Source organism: Bubalus kerabau, chromosome 4, assembly GCF_029407905.1.
Source record: "Bubalus kerabau isolate K-KA32 ecotype Philippines breed swamp buffalo chromosome 4, PCC_UOA_SB_1v2, whole genome shotgun sequence".
Classification (NCBI taxonomy): Eukaryota; Metazoa; Chordata; class Mammalia; order Artiodactyla; family Bovidae; genus Bubalus; species Bubalus kerabau.
The window spans coordinates 158,615,719-158,636,217 of record NC_073627.1 but is presented as its reverse complement, the minus strand read 5'-3'; the positions used below and the strand labels follow the sequence as shown (position 1 = coordinate 158,636,217).

At 41.6% G+C, this 20,499-nt stretch overlaps 2 protein-coding genes across 3 annotated transcripts in view; one reads left to right on the top strand and one right to left on the bottom strand.

The window, feature by feature from the left end:
* GRIN3A (glutamate ionotropic receptor NMDA type subunit 3A) overlaps positions 1–4,149 on the top strand; it is a 208,417-nt gene extending 204,268 nt beyond the window's left edge. Inside the window, exon 9 of the mRNA XM_055579184.1 lies at positions 1,881–4,149. Coding sequence (XP_055435159.1) covers positions 1,881–2,217 — 337 coding nt within the window. The 3' untranslated portion in view covers positions 2,218–4,149. The remainder of the gene's footprint in view (positions 1–1,880) is intronic.
* A 7,225-nt stretch (positions 4,150–11,374) lies between these two features.
* The window catches only part of RNF20 (ring finger protein 20), a 28,665-nt gene continuing 19,540 nt past the window's right edge, over positions 11,375–20,499 (bottom strand). For both annotated transcript variants that reach the window (XM_055579182.1, XM_055579183.1), the window contains exons 14-20: positions 19,745–19,862; positions 19,015–19,164; positions 14,679–14,891; positions 13,992–14,117; positions 13,686–13,826; positions 12,876–12,977; positions 11,375–12,610 (exon numbers count right to left, since the gene is read on the bottom strand). In XM_055579182.1, coding sequence (XP_055435157.1) covers positions 12,434–12,610; positions 12,876–12,977; positions 13,686–13,826; positions 13,992–14,117; positions 14,679–14,891; positions 19,015–19,164; positions 19,745–19,862 — 1,027 coding nt within the window. In that variant the 3' untranslated portion in view covers positions 11,375–12,433. The remainder of the gene's footprint in view (positions 12,611–12,875; positions 12,978–13,685; positions 13,827–13,991; positions 14,118–14,678; positions 14,892–19,014; positions 19,165–19,744; positions 19,863–20,499) is intronic.

Sequence of the window (20,499 nt, the reverse complement as noted above, 5' to 3'; positions counted from 1 at the left end):
TGAATCTATGGGTCAGCTGTGCAGTCTATGCATTCTGGGCCAAACTTGGCTGATCGTGGCCACACTTGCTCCTTTGCCTACAGCCAGCTTCGGGGGAAGGAGGGAGAAACAGAGCTGGCTGGTCTAGGATGGCCTCAACTGGTCAACCAAGGAGTCTGGGGACTCACTCTGATAGCCTGTTATTACCCAGCAGACCAGCCTGGACTCGTTCCACTGGAGCAGCAGGGTTCTGAGAGAGGCAGTGGAAGTTTGCGAGGCTTAGAACCGCCACCTGCCACTTCTGCCACTTTCTGTTGGCCAGGACAAGTTATGAGACCAGGCCAAATTCAAGGGGAAGAGAAAACAGACTTTCCCCTTGAACCCTCCTTGATAAGGATGAGCTATGAAGTTATATTACAGAGGGATATGGATGAAAGGAAGAACAAAGGATTATGACTACTTTCACAATCTTCCACAGGGCAAAATGAAACAGGATCACCCTGGTAAGTCCTTGTGTTTTTGTTCTTGTCCATGTAACTGAATCAACATTTATCTCTCCCTTTTCCCCTTCCACTGCAGGTCCTCCCTTCTCCTTCTCCTTAGTAAGAGTCCAGGAATAAAGTCTTGATTCAGTTACATGGATGAGAACAAGGACACAAAGACTTAATACAGTGTTTCTGTTTTATTTTGCCCTGTGGTAGATTGCAAATGGAGAAGGCACTGGCACCCTACTCCAGTACTCTTGCCTGGAAAATCCCATGGACAGAGGAGCCTGGTAGGCTGCAGTCCATGGGGTCGCTAAGAGTCGGACACGACTGAGCGACTTCACTTTCACTTTTCACTTTCATGCATTGGAGAAGGAAATGGTAACCCACTCCAGTGTTCTTGCCTGGAGAATCCCAGGGACAGCGGAGCCTGGTGGGCTGCCGTCCATTGGGTCACACAGAGTCGGACACGACTGAAGCGACTTAGCAGCAGCAGCAGCAGATTGCAAAAGTGATCATAATCCTCCTCCTTTGCCTCCTTCAACAAGGCTGGAAGAAAACAGCAGTCATGTGCTTAAGGCTCTAATCTGTTCTTGTAACAAGAAACTCTTCTCACTGCATCTGACTGTCAGTGTATTTCAGAAACCAGACCCCTTCCTCCTGAACCTAGCCATCAATAGCTCTTTTGCTGTCTACAGCCTTCTCAGGGGTGGCAGTAGTTGGTTTAAGAGCATCCTGAAAGAGGATTGCAAATGTATTTCTCTTTGACTTTCATTATCCCAGCAAGAATTTGAGGATTTCTTGGGTATTTTTTTTTATTATTAAGCTTCAAATCTCAGCTGTCATTCTCAGCTCACAATGTCATCTCTATAATGGGACACTTTTTGCTGAAACCTGCAGCTTGTATGCTTTTATTCTCCTCAAACTCAACTAGTAAACATCAGGGTTGTCCTATGGGACTAAGGATGAATCATATTAGAGTGTCTACTAGCAGGACCATGCTTAGAGTCGAACAGCTGAATAAACAGAATTTCACATCTACCAAAGCATCATCTTTATAGCCATAGACTGTTTCAATGCAGTGTGGCTTTCTGAGCTTCACTGGCAGGAAGAGAATAGAAAAGCATCTAAGGTTCTTCATAAAAGAACATGCCATACCCTGATTCGTCAGCCCCCCAGGTGATACACCCATTCCAGCATCAGGGCAGCATGAGACTTGTTGAGAAGCTGAACTTCAGTTGAAAAGGACCCCTTTTGTCCCCCTGATGCTCCAGCAGGTAGTCTGTCCATGGCTTTGTGACTCCAGCTCTATCTGCATATCCAGCTCTGTATTATTCACAAGGAAGTGGCTGAAAGATGGGCAGAGCTAAAGTGAATCTAAAGAAGTTCAATCTAAAGTGTCTCTTGGTTTCCTAGGTCCAGTGTGGGGCCCCGTCACCTCACCGTGTGGAATACTTCCAACCTGAGTCATGACAATCGACAAAAGTACATCTTTAATGATGAGGGTGGACCAAACCAGCTGGGCGTCCGGACCCACCAGGACATTCCTCTCCCTCCGAGAAGAGAGCTCCCTGCCTCGCTGACCACCAATGGGAAAGCAGACTCCCACAGCGGGGCTCGGAACTCAGTGATGCAAGAGCTCTCAGAGCTGGAGAGGCAGATTCAGGTGATCCGCCAGGAGCTGCAGCTGGCCGTGAGCAGGAAAACGGAGCTGGAAGAGTATCAAAGGACAAATCGAACTTGTGAACCCTGAGTGGCCACGCTGCTCCCCTCTCTCACTTCCTGGCCTTCCTCTGAGCCCTTGAGACACTTTGTAATGCTCTTTTGTAACTACTGACCAAGGTGGGGGGAAGATGAGATTTAGGTCTTCTTAGAGGTCAAGTGTGCTCTCCCCCCACCTGCAAAGCAGTGGCCAGTCTTCTCAAGCTCATTCTGGGTCTCCTGGGTAGGTATGTTTTTCAGAGCAGGAATCTTAGTCAGGAGTAACGCCATGTGAGGGATCTGTGAAAAACCAGACAACCCCAGCTCCTATTAACCTTTTCACCAGGTGCCACATTACTAATTCTGGTTTTTAGTCCTTTCTGTGCACTATCAACTATCAGAGATAAAAGTGTTAACCATATCTGTGTCTTCTTGGGTTGTTGGTTTTAATCTTAGTATATGAAAGTAAAAGCCGTTCAGTCGTGTCTGACTCTTTGTGACCCCATGGACTATATAGTCCATGGAATTCTCTAGGCCAGAATACTGGAGTGGGTAGCCTTTCCCTTCTCCAAATCTTAGTATAGAGCAGGGTTATTCAGGGCTGTGACTTTTGCTACAGCTCCCCAGTCTAGATGTGTTCCCACAGTCTGAATGGGGAGCCAGGGAAGAGCTAGAGACATTTGGGATGGGGAGGTGGGTACTTAGAAAAGTCAGCTGAACTCACTCATATCACTGCAGGCTGATGACTGACTGGATCAGGCCAGAGCCATGGTTTTAAAACGGTCCTGGATCTCTGACACCATCCTAACATTGGGTAGGAACATGTTTACATGCCACTATGAAAGGGGACAGAGATGCAATGAGCAGGAAGAGGACAGACAGAAGAGGCACTAAAATGTACACCATGCTTTTTGAACAACAAAAAAGAAAGTCTGCCAAGGAATGAATAGGGCTTTACTTCTAACTAAGCATCTACACTATAGTGTGTGCCTTTTATAAAGCAAAAAGAGAGAGAAAAGCAAGGCAAAGATGTGACCTTAGGACGAGACTGGGATATTCCTGCTAACTGCCTGCACAGGACATGTGAGCTGGTACTGTGGGTTAATGGAGATGTTCTGCAAGCCATGTACTAGGCTGTTCTCAGATCAGCAGTCACCTGTGTCTTAGCTGTAGGACTCTCAGAGATGAACCTCAAGCCTGTGTACATCACAAGCTTAAGCATTCGGGAATGTGCCCTGTGCTTTTCATATCTGTATGGATCCCTACCAAGTCAGTCTTGCAGCCTCATACCTGCTCATCTGTAAGAAACTGAACAGGCATTGGTCCCTCTGATTTTCCCCCAAACCCTATCTAATGGTTGCTATGAGTAAGCAGTTTCCCCTGTGCCTAGGCATCCCTTTCCCAGTGTACAAAGGCTTGGACATGCAGAACAAGAAAGGAGAATGGACACTATAGAACAATTCTCAATCCCCTAGCACCTCATCAGGGTGCTGACTGCCAGGGCTCATCCCCAAAGGATGGAGTGGTAAAGGGGGTGGATGTAGGCTCAGAAACCTCCTGTTACTGGCACCCCCACGTGACTGACATGTGGTCTAAAAATGACTCTTCAAGAAACACTGTTCTAGAAGTTTGGCTGTTCCAAGCATGGGGAGAATTGAAAAGAAACTTTTATGAGCTTTTCTCAAAAGTCTTCAGCACACACCTGCTGATTCACTGTCCATACAGCCATTCTCACCCTAGGGCACCGTGTCAGACTAGACTTTCTTGTCTATCAATTACTTGCTTTATTTTCTCAGTTGCTTATCATCTTTGCTCCATCCCAATCAATTTGAAGCCTACAATGACTTACCACTGTGCCAAGCACTATGTTCTGTAAGTTGCAGATCATTGCAAAAGCTCCTTAAATGCAAAATTTCTTCCCCTACTTTTGGATGCAATCCCTGAATTCCCACTAAGAGCTGCCCAGTACCCCAGGGAAAGATAACACTTCAAACTGCAAGTAAGATAACACTTAAGCAATTAGTTAGTTGTCTGAGAAATCCCTGGGTGGATATAGGCTTAGACAGTCTGATGAGGGAGGGTTCTTCAGACTTCATCAACCATACAGATGAAACCATTCAACAACGAGGGGACAGTGAGCCCTGGAAACAGACAACTCTGTTTTGAAACGCCCATCTTCCCATGTTCTCACCCCAGACCCAGAAGCAGGTTGCAGCTGCCTTTGAAAGACTATGCCCCTTAGCCATCCAATCCCACCTGCAACAGCTAAGGATGCTCTCAAGACTCTGCCACAATGCTCTGCACTGCTAACCTCTACACAGCCCAGAAAGCTGACGTACAGGTGTACCTCAACTCACGTAACAGCCATGCTCCTAATGTTATACGTGGACACTTTTATAACTCAGCTCAGATTCTGACTACTTGAGAAGCTGGCTACTTAAAGGAACCCCAGAGGTGAATTCTTTTGTAAAGAATCCTTTTGTAATGCAATTAATTATCCCTTAATGTATCTGTTTTGTAAGTTTGGATTTTTGTATATCAGGTTTACCTTAAGCTTCTCTCCTGAGGCATTCTGAGCAGTGGTGATAACATGCCAGACCACCCTGCCCATCCACAAAGTAGATGACCAGGGCATGGCTTCTCAAATATCTCCTGATGAACTATGTGGCCAAAACTGCAGCCAGGATGCAGCCAGAAGCTGCAGGGGCTGAAAGCAGGCTTACTGTTGTCAGCATTGCTTGAATTGCCTCCATGTTCTGGACAAAGAAAAACAAAGAATAGTTGCTTGTGGTGAAATGAAGCAGTCTTCATGTTAAGTAGCAATGATTATTTTTATCAGTAGTAATTGAACAGTGTTTTGCAATTTGTGAAAATGTGTTGTATTTTGTAAAAAGATTTCATGAAATGGTGGGTCCTCTGAAATCCTTCCTTCCTTGTTCTGCTCCACCTAGATTCTCTCAGCTCCCCTCAGGCTCAAGAAACACGAAGATCAGAAGTTTTCAGGTGGAGGGTAGTTTTCTGGTGAAGAAGAAAGAGGCAGGGGGTTCTAAGTTGCCTCCTACTGTGGGTCCTGTTTCATGAGGTCAGATCTATTTTTTCCAAGGTCTGATGTTGGGAAACCAGGAACACGACAGGCCCACTGTCACACACCCGACCGTGTATACAAGGGGGAATTCCTGGCCCAGGAAGCATATAATGAACAGGACTGGGTGAGTTGCGACAGACGGGGCTACTGGTTCATGTAAATAATGAAAACAAGGGCTCTAGAGTTTGGATGCCCAAGGTGGAGGAGCTGGGGAATGCCTCCAACAATTGAAGACATGTTGGAAGAAATGTCTGGGCCAGACAAGCGAGGCAGCCACAGGGACCCAATCGGGTGAAGTCTTTAACATGCCTGGGGGCAACTCTCCATTATCCATGGATCTTGTTGCACAAGCCTTATTCAGGAGTTGCTGCTTCCATGCCCACCAGATAAGTGGTAAGTGGAGCAGCTGCCAAGCAGGACAGAGCTATACCATCTGGGCAACAGACTTCTCAGTGCTGATGCTGGGTCTGTTAGAGCCTTGGGGCTAGTGAGCCCTTCCTTGGTATGGATAAAGACTGAAGGGGAAAAAAAATGACAGAGCCTCTCTTCCTCCCCACTCATATTTTTGATAGGCAAACCAGAAAATTCATCAGGCAAACCAGAAAATTCATCCAGTCCTCAGAAGGGATTGCTTTCTAGTCATCAAAACCACTTCACTCTGCAGCATTTAGTTACTCTTCACCCACCCATGTCCATCTAATCCAGGATGCCCTTATTCGTTTAGTTCCTGTTTTCTGAAAATAACGTACCTATAAGTATTTTCTTAAGGTTTGTAAAGAGTGTTTGCATTGTGTCTTCACTTTAATGTGTGTGCAATTGCTCCACTCCAGGAAGGACTGAAACGCTGTCTTGTGAGCATGAAGTGAACAGGCTGTTTTGCTCCAGCCACTTTTCTTGTACAATCACGTGGATGGACTAGATGTCCTCAGGTCTTTTCCATCTTCAGTTTCTATAACTGTGGAATAAATGTTCAGAGAGAAACTTCACTTCCAGATGTACTGCTGGCATTGTCTTTGGGGACTCGAATGTTGATGTGGGACCAGCCCCTTTCCTAACAGGAGACTGTGACTCCTGTGATGCTGTGACTCCTGCCTGTCTCTGGTGTAGTTCCAAATGGCACAAAACATGCTGTGCAAACTCAGAGCCCTGGTACCGTGACGTTAAACTGAAACAGCTTTGTCGGAGTCATATCCTAGAGAAAGCCATCATACTAAGAGAGCTCTGAAAAACTGCCTGACCACTCTCATTTACTAATTCAACAAACATTTGCTAAACAACTTATATTTATGTGCCAGGTGCTAGAGACACAATTGTAAGATGGGCATGGCCTCTAACTTCAGAGACCTTCTCATTTGCCTTTTCACAACCTGTAAATTGATATAATAGTTGACATTTATTGAGCACCTATTTTAGAAACTGTGATCTCATTTAATCTTCATTAAAACCTCAAGAGATTGGTACTCTAGAGTAGGTAAACTAGACTTCTAGTCTATAAATGGAAATACGAAAAGGGAATTATATGAGTTGCCACAGCTAATACAAATAGGGCGAGATTCATATGCAGGCAGCGCACTCTAGGGCAACCATACTATAGTGTCAGAATATTGACTATCACCTGCAACTTCCTAGGCGTCCAACACCCCTCCCCCAGTCTTTCTGCCATACAGCCACCTGCCCATGCGTCAGCCTGGCTCCCAGCTCCACAGAAAGCTATTGTGGTAACTGCACCTGCTACGGTTCAGTGAACTCAACACAATAGCCCTTGAGTCTCACAGAAATACTGTTTCAGGGATTTCTTTTTGTTTTTCTAGTCCAACCAAGAACTGGTGCAAATTCAGTTTCAGATCACTCAGCAATCCTGCAGTTTCAGGTATTTTGCAATTTGCTGCTGGCAAACTTGCCATCATGTGTCTGCTAACTGGGTAGATGCATTCTTCACACACTATCTCTTGTGTTTTAATCACTAAGTCATGTCCAACTCTTTGCAACCCCATGGACTGTAGCCTGCCAGGTTCCTGACCATGAGATTTCTCAGACAAGAATACCAGAGTGGGTTGCCATTTCCTTCTCCGGGGAATCCTCCCAACCCAAGGATCGAACCTGGGTCTCCTGCATTGCAGGTGGATTTTTTTTTTTTTAACCAACTGAGCTACCTAAATCAAATCTTATAAAAAATATAGACCTACTATAACCTAGTTCAACCAACTTACCCAAGTCTGTTTTATATCACTCATTCATTCATTCTTTGGATGCTTGTTCTGAGCCAGGCACTGGGCTGGCTGTTGGAAACAGAAAGATAGAAAGCAGATTCAGATGCCAAGGAGCTCAGTCTGGTGGGGAGACACAAACTGGGAAAACAACATGGTGTGTACTGATAAATAAATATGTATTGGGGGACTTCCCTGGTGGTCCAGTCATTAGGGCTCTGTGTTCTTTCTGCTGATGGCCCAGGTTCAATCCCTGGTCAGGGAACCAAGATCCCACAAGTTGAGCATCATGGCCAAAAAAGTGAAATGCACATCAGGTACTATGGGAACAAAGGAAACACCTTTCCATATGTGTCTACATGTCATGTGTGCAGTGGGAAAACTGAGTGGAGAGTAATAGTCATCCCAGGTTAAAAAACAAAAACAGCATGTGCGGTGGTGGAGCTGGGAAATTATGACAAAGTATTTAAGAACATCAAATAGTTAAATATGACAGAAACATAAAGCACAATGTAGGTGGCAAGCTACAGGCCCAGAAAGAGAAAAGCAGAGGCAAGACCACTGTGCTAAGTTGAATTTGTATCCCAAAGACCATAGGAACCATTAAAGGATTTTAAGCTGAAAGGGATCTGGGATGAGATGAGGCTCCTCACCACTAGGGAGAACTGGCTGTCATTCACATGCATTTAGTCTGTCTGTAGGGCAGTGAGCAAATGAAGTTAACTTTTTGATCTTCTAGAGTGACTGGGCCATGACCATCAGTTAACCTCGACAAGTAGACTTCGAGACAGACACAGATAAATACACAAGGCCTAGATTCCAAAGAAAATGTCAGTTTTGTTTTTCCCAGAAATAAAAAATGTAGAAGAAAGAAAAACTGACCTCTCAATTACTTTATCTGCAAAATGCTGTTTTGAGTATTTACTAGGTACCAGGTGCTGTGCTGAATGGTTTATATATATCATCTCATTTTATTCTCAAAAACAATCCTTTAAAGTAATTATTGTTTTATAGATGAAGAATCTGAAGTAGAGAGACCTAAAGTAACTTGCTAAGCAGCAGGTTCATACTCACCCAAGTCATATTAGGTATAGTGCCTGGAATCACAATAAGCACTCCACAAATGCATAAATGGGTTAGGTGAGCGAGAAGAAATCTAAGATCCTCCTGGTTCAATTCTACTCCAGAACAAAATGCTATGGGAACTCACTGAACCAGGGAATACGGTGTGGCAGAGACCCTATTCAAATTAGAACTATGAAGGATAAATATACTGGCTTTATGTAAGTCTTCATCAAGACTTCAAAAAGACACAGAAAGTGTTTTCACTTATTATCTCCTTGATCACAAACACTCTAGTAGTACAGGTTTCCACTTAGGGTGAAAGAAGAACAGTGGATGGAAGTCTGATTGTCACATTTTGATTCTGCTACTCAACTGAGTAGCAGAATGGGACCTGTTTCCTCATCTCTAAACTAAGAACATGGTTTGAGGTCCCCTTTCAGCTCCCATACCCTAGCTTTCAGATCATTACACGCCATAGATTTCAGCATTCTGGAACCCTCAGAGCAAATCACTGTTACATGAATATGAATATACTATGGTTCCAATTTTGTCTAAAATTTCCCTCAAAAAGGGCTAATCTACATTAAGAGAAGCCCTTGCTATCATGGGTTGCCTCCAACAGAGGTTATCAGTTTCAGAATTCACTATAATTCCTTTTGTTATTACCACAAATGAAATTTAAAATGCAGTCATGTGTTTTAGGGTAATTCAGATTTGAAGTATTGCCTCAATATATGAGGAAAGGTTGTTTCCAGTAAGCGGATGGAAAAAAGGAATGTTTGAATTCACTCATTAGGCCAATAAAACAGACTTCTGGAGATTTGTTATCAGAAACATGGAGCTGAATTAATCATGCAAATCTTTACTGAGTGTTATGTGCCAGGTCCTCTGCTGGATATTGGGAATGATTATTAAAACACTGTTCTTTCCATGCCCTAGCTTTAGTAACTGTGAAATATGTTATACATAAGACATCAATACCTAATGTTAGAAGGAGACCAAACTTGGGCAGAAATCCCCAGAAAGTAAAGCTTAATGCTTGCTTGTGGTGAAACAACTAGAGATTTAAGTGATTTCCATGTCAGGGGTTTCCTACCATATAAACCCAGTCCGACATATACACAACCTACCAGTTTTCTACATACTCTCAGTGTAGCTGTCTTATGTCAGTCAGATTGCCTTTGTGCTAAGAACTAGTCAGAACTTTTCGACAGAGCCATCCATACTTGGGTTATCAATTAACAGTCCTCGGGGAAAATCTTAAGGGTGAGTATTTAGACATTCCACACCACCAATGACTATAGAAACAGACAAGAGCAGCAGATAGCTTTCTTCCATCATCACCATCCCAGTAGGTCTAAAAGAAGACAGTGGTCACTTGTGGATTGTCTGGAATCTTTCCATGAATCCCCGTGGTATCAAATCAGACTCACCACTCAAGTGGCATGCAAAGATGCTTGTGGACCTGGCCAGACAATACAAACAAACCAAGGAATCCCAGTGGAAATTGATGTAAGAATGCACTCACTAGCAGAAACAGCCAAACACCTTTGAAAAAGATCCTTAGAGGAGGTAAGAAGGTAGGACCCTCCCAAGACTTGCAGTCATATGCCTTAGCGGACATCAACCCTGACTTTGGTCCAAATTGCCAAGCCAATTTCCAAGGTTGAAAAACTAAAGGAAAAAAGAATAAAAGATGTTTTTTTTTTTTTTAAAGAGGGTCTCTAAAACTTATGCTATAATCTTTGATATTGACATTTATAGTCATGATATAAAAAACTTATGGATATAGAGCAGTGATTCTTAGCCTTTTTGGGATTTGTTAAGTTTCAAAATTCCTTTAAGAAATTATGATCCTTAAGGATCTGAAAAAAGCTGTGAAAAATGCAGACACAACACAAACAGAATTTGGTATACAATTTGTGGGTATTCCTGAAGCCCACTCAATGACCTCTTTCCCAACGAGAAGCCAGAATGCCCCAAATCACCAGTTTCGGATCATTATCTGAAAATGACATTAAGAGCTCCTCCTGTGTTGCCTGGACATCAAGCTAGTTGGGACTAGGGGCTACCTGCTCTTTCCAGCTAGAGGAACTTCCCCTAAATCCAGCTTCCCATGAAACTAGCAGTTTCTTCCACAACATTCCACAGGTTCTGTGGTCCCCTGATGCTGGGCAGCTGGCTTTCCTAGCTAAGAGTTATAAACAATTAATATCCAAACCCAAACTGCTAGCTGCCCAAGTAAGTCATCTTGCTCTCCTTCCAACAAACTTATGCTCCCACTTGCTCTATGAGAGAACAGCAAGGGGAAAGTGCCCTATTAATGAATGCAAATGCATCGTGTATCCAGGAGCAGGGCTAGACCTCCTTCTGGCTCTGTGTGTTGGGGAGGGGGACAGGGGTGGGGAGACTGAAGGGCCCATGACCTCCTGGATGACGCTGTAAAATTCCTCAGGCTCATTTCTTAACTCATTCCACATGAGTCTGGAACTAATCGCAAGTCCTGCTGATTACAGGTAGTGACCACAAAAGGACACAGAATTTGCCCTTACCCATCTTCTAGGACATGTGGTGATCGAGAAGGGATCCGTTTTACACAACCCCTTACCAGAGACATAAAAAAACCTCTGGTTTGCTGGTTACCATAAAACTTATCATTTAAGAACTCTCAAACTAAAGTGCCAGGCAGCCTGATACCTTCCAGAAAACAAATCATAATCCCCTACTCCCATAACAAACTATGGAAGAGAACTAAATAGTCAAAGAAACCATCTTTTAGGCATAACCCTTCCCCAGAACAATCCCAATAAAACAACCAGGAGAAAAGTATTTCAATTAATCAGAGAACTAAATAGTTTAAACACAGCTAGTCTTTTAATCTCAGTTGATTATTTCTGTTCTATAGAATTTAATTCTAAAACAGCAGGTATAAAATCAACTAATAATGACAAATATAAAAATTTCAAAGGAAAACATGAACACAAAAGCAAACTGAATCCTGCTTTAATTGAAGCTTGTGCAGGAGTATAAAGTCCTACGGAAATATTACATAGAATCTTCTGAAAACAGGAGTCACAACCACCCCTGTGGAGAGGCAGATGAGAGTAATTCATAGCTCACCAAGGCCTCTCTGCATCAAGTTCCCAGAATACCCACTGGATCTCTTTACCATCTCAGTCCTGTGCCCAAGCCTCTCCCATCTTGATTTCATTATAAGATGAAAGGGGGCTATAGTATTTGAAATCATTCTGGCCTCAAGAAATTTAAAGACATTGATGAGTAGAACATCCAAAACTTAAATAACTGTAACAAGGAAGCCAGCTGACCTTAACAGAGTACTCAACTAGTGAACAGGAGGTGGCCTGACTCATCCTGGACATAAATTTCATTAAGGCTTCAAACAGGAATAAGGAGCATGATGATACCATTTTATAATCCAAGTCTACAAGAAGTTTACTGTCCAGATCGAGTACTGCTCAGACCTGCAGATAGCTTATTTCTAAAAGATCACCGCCCACTGCAAGCAGCCACACGTCTCCACTCTTCCTTGTTTCTTTTTCAGTGTCAAAAATACCAATTTGACTTCTTCAGGAGGAATGGACAACCCAAGGTTACATAGGGAGCCTGAAGAAGAGGTTCAAAAGTCTAAATATAGGAAATAAAGCCGGTGGGGGAGACAAAGTTGTTTGTTTCTAATTCATTCTAAAACCCAAGACTGGCATGACTAATCCTTTCCCCCAGCCGAAGTCATCAAAGTATTAGCGAGGAGAACCTGGACACAGTCTGTGAAGGAAAGGGAGTTGACAGAAACACTGCCCTGTGGATGACAGTCAAGGAGAGGGGAGGTAGCAGTTCAGTGGTTAATGACTAAGTGCCTACGGAGCCTGCCCCTCTTCTTCTCCTGGCTTGGATCAACCTATGTAGATGCGATGGAAATCATTGGCACCGAAGGCAGCGTTACACTTGGGACATTTGCGCTGGCGGGTATCATAGCGGGTCTTAACACACTCAAAGCAGAAAACATGAAAACACTTGGTAAGTACAGCATCCTTTTTACGCATGTTGCAACATGGACAGGTCAGGCGTGCCTAGAAAAAAAAGGAATCAGAGTCAGAGTAACCATAAAGGTTTATGACCCAAATGGCTCATGCAGAAGCAAACAATAAGAAAATCCACTGAGCACTAAGATAATAATAGCACCACCCCCCACCCAACTACCAGGATAAACCGTTCTCTGGTTACTTTCATGTAAAGACGGTCAGTATTTATTCTTCTAATTTGTTAGTAGGCCTTCACAAACATACACACACACACACACACACACACACAAATCACTGAAGCAGTTTTTCTAACCTTGTAGTCCTTAATCTCCTCCATCAGAATCTCATCACATTTGGGTACATTGTCTGGTTTCTTCGTGGTCTCCAGCTTCCTTCGAAGTCTAGAGATGTCCTCCTGTGATGGGAGAGCATAACTGTTACTCCCTCAGACCTGCCATTTATGAGAAAAATTAAAGGCTTCAACTTGAACTTTCTGCAATAGAAAGAAAGGACTTTCTGTCCTTTCATGTCTAATTATCTTCTAAGAATGTAGAGAATTACAAACAACAAGCTATTTTCTTTAGTTTCGGAGCAAGCAACCATAATCATATCACCAAACTTCAGTTGTGTCTAAGTGTATTCAATTTAGTTCTGTGAAAATCCAATCAAAGAATTTAGAGGGATTAAATTTTTTTAAAAAGGTAAATGATGAAAACTTGATAGGCCACTTTATTTGAAGGCAATTAATTTTAAGCAGAAGATAGACTGGATTGAAATTTACAGATTTACAGCTAGATATAGAAAGGCATCCTAAGAAACAGTAGATACGCAAAAAGCAGAAAAATTATAGAACTTTAAAATTCTCTAAATTTTTTTACTGATAATTCTTTACGATTTCACTAACTCATTCATTTAAATAAATAAGTACTGATTCCACACCCATTACGTGGTAGGCACCAGGATAGGCTTTAGGGATAATTTTCAGTGAAGAAAACAGACTCTGTCTTGTCACTCAAGGAGTTAAGTAGGAAATTACATACAACAGATCAGTGACTCTTAAAACAGGTCACTTCAGAGCCCAGAAAACCCCTAAAAGGCAAAAAGGGAAGAAAAAACAACTGACCTGGGCCCGTTTGAAATTGAACATATCTTTTTCTTTGGTGACACTGTTCTCTACAATCTCATCCTGAAAATCATGTAGCTTCTTCTGAGCCATCTCCAACTGTGCTTTGAGGTCATCTGCAAGCTGGGCTGCCTCCATTGCCTATGAGGGATATATAAAGTAACATCCTCTATCACCACTTGTTTGCAGTGAGAAAAAATACCCAAGCCCAAGGAATAAAGCAAACCTGCAATTTCACCAGTGTCACACTTATTTGTCTGTCCGAAGACTAACCATCACATTAGACCCCAGAGTAATCCATCGTACCTTGCGTTTATTCATCTCCAAGGCCTGGGTCCTAAGACCCAGCTCCTTCTCCCCTGTGCCGATGTTGCTCTGCAACAGGTGCTCCTTCTCTTCCAGTTTCCTCACTACCTGTAACTGGGCATCAACCTCAGAAAAAGAAAGGAACATTTTAACACAAACAGGAAAGAGAGAGGAAAAAAAAAAAAAAAAAAATTGACCAAGCTCTGTTAATCCACAGTTCCATAAAAGAAACTCTTTAGAAATCTCGAGCTAATACTAATTCTATCCATGAACCCTCTGAATTACATGCAGGACTATGGCAATTTCTCATCCTAACATTCAGAGGTAATCACATAGCCACTCTTACCATTTTTCATGCAGCCGTCCGTAAGTTTTTAAGATACACAGCACACGCACAAAAGACATACACATTTTTAACACAAAATGGATGAACAAATGAATCCCTTAGTGATATATTTTAGACAATTTTCTGTATTGGCAGATTCACATTTGTTTAAACAGTTCATTGTATTCCTCTGTATGGATGTATAATTTATTTACCAACACTCTAATCATGTACATTAGTTGTTAGGGTTTTTTTCCCTACTATATAAAAAGTGCCACAATAATCATCCTTTTACATGTATTTTCACATAGAAAACACCCTACTTCAACAGGATTCTGAAAAGCTTTATTCATTCTAGTTACCTGAGTCTTCAGAGTCAAAACTTGGTCTGCCAGCTCCTCCTTCTCTTCTTTCAGCAGCTTATGGATCTGATTGGATTTGATACGCTCTGACATGAGCTTGAAGTTTGCATCATCCTTCTCCCTCAGCTGCTGCATCAAACGGATATTTTGCTCCTGCATATCTTCAAAGGCCTGGCCTGTGACGTCCATCTCAGACAGGAGAGCCTCTTCTTCCTAAAATAAGAAAGAAGAACCTTCATTTTAATAAAATCTTCTAACTCCAAAGAAGTGCACACAGGAAATTAAATGTGCCAACTATTAATCTGGAAATTACCAAGTGACAGGGACAGACAGTTTTTAAGAAGCTTAGTTCTTAGTCACTAGGTTAGCCCTAGGAATACAGACCAACCTAGACAGCATATTAAGAAGAAGAGACATTACTTTGTCAACAAAGGTCCATCTAGTCAAGGCTATGGTTTTTCCAGTAGTCATGTATGGATGGTGAGAGTGGACTATAAAGAAAGCTGAGTGCCAAAGAATTGATGCTTTTGAACTGTGGTATTGGAGAAGACTCTTGAGAGTCTCTTGGACTGCAAGGAGATCCAAACAGTCCATCCTAAAGGAGATCACTCCTGGGTTTTCATTGGAAGGAGTGATGCTGAAGCTGAAACTCCAATACTCTGGCTAACTGATGTGAAAAGCTGACTCATTCAAAAAGACCCTGATGCTGGGAAAGATTGAGGGCAGGAGGAGAAGGAGACGACAGAGGATGAGATGGTTGGATGGCATCACCGACTCAACAGACATGAGTTTGGGTAAAATCTGGGAGTTGGTGATGGACAGGGAGGCCTGGCGTGCTGCGGTTCATGGGGTCGCAAAGAGTCGGACGCGACTGAGCGACTGAACTACACTGAGGAATACAGAAGAAGCCTTGTTATCTGAAACCACTAGCACTGATTATTAGCCTGATACTCACTAGTTCATTGGTATTTGAAGTGAGCTGAAGCAGACAAAAATTATACAAACTGTTATCTAACAAACTGATCAAGAAGGAGTTGGGTAAGAAAATTTCCACCATACAATCTCATATATTCTCATACTTTTCCACAATTATAATACTAACTGTAATCTACAGACTTTCCAACATACTGAAAACATCTAAGTTTCATAACAATCTGATAGGTGCAGAACAGTATACAAAAACAGTTTTAGTCTACATTTATCTAATTATAAATTATGAGCATCTTTTCATATGTTTATGAGTCATTTATTTTTCCATGAATTATTCATATCTTTGTTGTTGTTGTTTAGTTGCTAAGTTGTGTCTGACTATAAGCATCAGGCTCCTCTGTCCACAGGATTTCCCAGGCAAGAATACTGGAGTAGGTGGCCATTTCCTTCTGCAGGAAATCTTCCCAACCCAGGGATCAACCCCACATCTCCTGCATTACCAGGCAGGTTCTTTATTGCTGAGCCACCAGGGAGGCCCCATTCATATCCTGTGCCTATTCTATTGGGTTTTTGAGTTTTCTTCCCTATCATTTTGGGGGAAATTTTTTGTATATTAAAAAGATAAGCCATTTTGTGAAGAATTAGAAATATATTTTTCCTGTTTGTCATTTATCCTTTGGCTTTGCCACCATGCAGAAGTTTTCTGTGATTTTTTTCTGTAAGTCAAAATTATCACTCTTTCATTTTTTTAAGCTTTTATTAATAGTTAAAAAGGTCTTCTCCACTTCAAATTAAAAAAAAAAAACTTATCTGTTTTCTTCTGGTTCTTTTATAGATTTCTTTAGCACTATATATAACATATATATATGTTATATATATACATTTATATAACATACATATATGTTCCAATTGGGAGTTATCCTAGAATACGTAGAGTGTTCAAATATATGTCCACTTTCTTTCCAATATTATTGTGTTTTTGCCCTACCACATTTAATTATCTTCCTTAATATAAGCATCTGAATACAGAGTTCCAAAGAATAGCAAGAAGAGATAAGAAAGCCTTCTTCAGTGACCAATGCAAAGAAATAGAGGAAAACAACAGAATGGGAAAGACTAGAGATCTCTTCAAGAAAATTAGAGATACCAAGGGAACATGTCATGCAAAAATGGGCTCGATAAAGGACAGAAATGGTATGGACCTAACAGAAGCAGAAGATATTAAGAAGAGGTGGCAAGAATACACAGAAGAACTGTACAAAAAAGATCTTCACGACCCACATAATCACGATGGTGTGATCACTGACCTAGAGCCAGACATCCTGGAATGTGAAGTCAAGTGGGCCTTAGAAAGCATCACTACGAACAAAGCTAGTGGAGGTGATGGAATTCCAGTTGAGCTATTTCAAATCCTGAAAGATGATGCTGTGAAAGTGCTGCACTCAATATGCCAGCAAATTTGGAAAACTCAGCAGTGGCCACAGGACTGGAAAAGGTCAGTTTTCATTCTGATCCCAAAGAAAGGCAATGCCAAAGAATGCTCAAACTACCGCACAATTGCACTCATCTCACACGCTAGTAAAGTAATGCTCAAAATTCTCCAAGCCAGGCTTCAGCAATACGTGAACCGTGAACTTCCTAATGTTCAAGCTGGTTTTAGAAAAGGCAGAGGAACCAGAGATCAAATTGCCAACATCTGCTGGATCATGAAAAAAGCAAGAGAGTTCCAGAAAAGCATCTATTTCTGCTTTATTGACTATGCCAAAGCCTTTGACTGTGTGGATCACAATAAACTGTGGAAAATTCTTCAAGAGATGGGAATACCAGACCACCTGATCTGCCTCTTGAGAAATTTGTATGCAGGTCAGGAAGCAACAGTTAGAACTGGACATGGAACAACAGACTGGTTCCAAATAGGAAAAGGAGTACATCAAGGCTGTATATTGTCACCCTGCTTATTTAACTTATATGCAGAGTACATCATGAGAAATGCTGCACTGGAAGAAACACAAGCTGGAATCAAGATTGCCAGGAGAAATATCAATCACCTCAGATATGCAGATGACACCACCCTTATGGCAGAAAGTGAAGAGGAACTAAAAAGCCTCTTGATGAAAGTGAAAGCGGAGAGTGAAAAAGTTGGCTTAAAGCTCAACGTTCAGAAAACGAAGATCATGGCATCCGGTCCCATCACTTCATGGGAACTAGATGGGGAAACAGTGGAAACAGTGGCTGACTTTATTTTTTTGGACTCCAAAATCACTGCAGATGGTGATTGCAGCCATGAAATTAAAAGATGCTTACTCCTTGGAAGGAAAGTTATGACCAACCTAGACAGCATATTCAAAAGCAGAGACATTACTTTGCCAACAAAGTTTCATCTAGTCAAGGCTATGGTTTTTCCTGTGGTCATGTATGGATGTGAGAGTTGGACTGTGAAGAAGGCTGAGCGCCGAAGAATTTATGCTTTTGAACTGTGGTGTTGGAGAAGACTCTTGAGAGTTCCTTGGACTGCAAGGAGATCCAACCAGTCCATTCTAAAGGAGATCAGCCCTGGGATTTCTTTGGAAGGAATGATGCTAAAGCTGAAACTCCAGTACTTTGGCCACCTCATGGGAAGAGTTGACTCATTGGAAAAGACTCTGATGCTAGGAGGGATTGGGGGCAAGAGGAGAAGGCGACGACAGAGGATGAGATGGCTGGATGGCATCACTGACTCGATGGACATGAGTGTGGGTGAACTCTGGGAGTTGGTGATGGACAGGGAGGCCTGGCGTGCTGTGATTCATGGGGTCGCAAAGTGTCGGACACGACTGAGCAACTGAACTGATTCTGTTGAGTTAAAACTCTTTTTTTCACACATATTAAATACTTATGTGTACTTCAGTCTATTTATGCAGATATATGATTTTTCTAACCATTTTTGGTATGTTAGTAAATTCATTGGGACTTAAAAATAAAGAAATATACATTCCTTTGAGAAGGGGACAAGTGCTGTGACTCAGAAACTACCACAGTTAATATATGAGTTATTTATTTGTAAACTATTTGGGGAACATGTATTTCTTAGTTTCACATAACCATAATGTGTATAAAATTTTACATATTCATTACATCCCCTGATTCCAGATCAGCAAAAAAGGACAGATTCCTCAATAAACAGTTTCTGAACAACTGGCTATCCATCTGAAAATAAGAGTAAATTTCCTTCTTCTCAAATACACCAAAGTTACTGAATGATGAGAGACTTCAATGTAAAAACAAACAAGCAAATACATAAGAGAAAAAAAAAATATTAACCAAAAAAAAAAACCCTGGAATGACAGGGCAAATTTCACTGTCAATTACTTACTTAAAAAGCAAAACTTACTTTAAAAAGCTCATTAAATGAAAAAAGTACACCCACCTGCTTGGCCATGGCCAGCTTCTTCTGGAGGTATTCTATCTGCTCCTCTACTGCCCGGATCTTCCTTAAGGCATCTTCATCAGCCATTTTCTTATTCTCTTTTTTCTCCTTATCCTCCAGATCCTTGAGTCTTTGTCTTAAATCTTCCAACTATAGGAGGAAAGGAATCACACAAAAAGAAAAACAAAAAAGCTGTCACACAATTTCAAAAATCAATTAAATCTGTGCACAGATAGAGGGCCCATAAACACCAAAAGAACCTTTACAGAACTGTGAAAGGAGGCAAATGATACATTAGTGGACTACATCACAGCCCTGCTTTAATACCACTCCATTCCAACATCACATGCTTCTACAAGCAGCGTTCTGGAGAACTGCAGATGTACTTTCCTTTAAAATAGTAATTTCACCCTTTTTTTCTAGGCTCCCAGATTTTAAAAGCATAAGGCATTCTTTCCAAAAGTAATCAGAAGAGGAAAGTCAGTAATACCATGATTTATATGGCATATAGGGGAGCAAAAAGTTTGAAAAGGCTACTCCTATTCCCCATAATTTTCTGATGGAAAATCTGGAAATCTCTATTTTAGATGGTCTTCAAAAGGGAAGAAAATGCTGCAAAGTTTTAACTCTAACTTTAAAGATAAAGAAACTACAACCTTCAGAAGTGTAAAGGAAAATCCCACAAATGAAGATTTCGATCAGAATGACAGTTAACGGCAGACCAGGTTACCTCTGCCTTAGACTTCTTCTCTGCTGCCATCAGCTGAACCTTGTCTCTCTGCTCCTTTGGGGCAGAGCGGTACATATCCAGCAATAGTTTCATCTCCTTTTGGCTCTCCTGTGCTTTCCTAGGATAAGGGTGGTAGAGAGGAATGGTATAATGAGAAAACAAAGGGCATCAGATCAAGGGAATTTTGAATTGAGTGAAATATCTTAAACAGTTCTATTTTACACTTTATACAACACATCTAAAAGACAAAACTTTTGCAAAGACAATTAAGAGACTTCTGGACACACTCAGAAAGTATAGAAAAGTAAGTTGTATAGAGGAATCATTTCTCCCTTCAGACCGAATTCACCACCATCAAGTTATAAGATAAGTACTTGTGGCACTTCGGCCCCACTCTTAGGAACTGAGATTCTGCAGGTCTGGGATGGGGTCCAAGAACGTACTTTAAGTAAATCACTCAGATGATTCTGATACCACACTTGAGAAAAACAACAAAAACAACAACTTTGCCTCAAGGACAGCAAGAGGGAAAGAGAAAAAAAGGGGAAAATTCAGTTTAAAATATACCACTAATCCTAGATTTGACAGCTGAGTGATTAACCATCAGTTAAAGACTAAAACTTTATCTTACTAAACTTTCAAACCTCTTAACAATCCTTTTTGAATGTTTTGGGGACAGCAGTCCCTCTAATCCAAACATAAATAAAGACTCAACTATGACCAATGCAGAGCAAGAAGGAACCAGTTCTACCAGC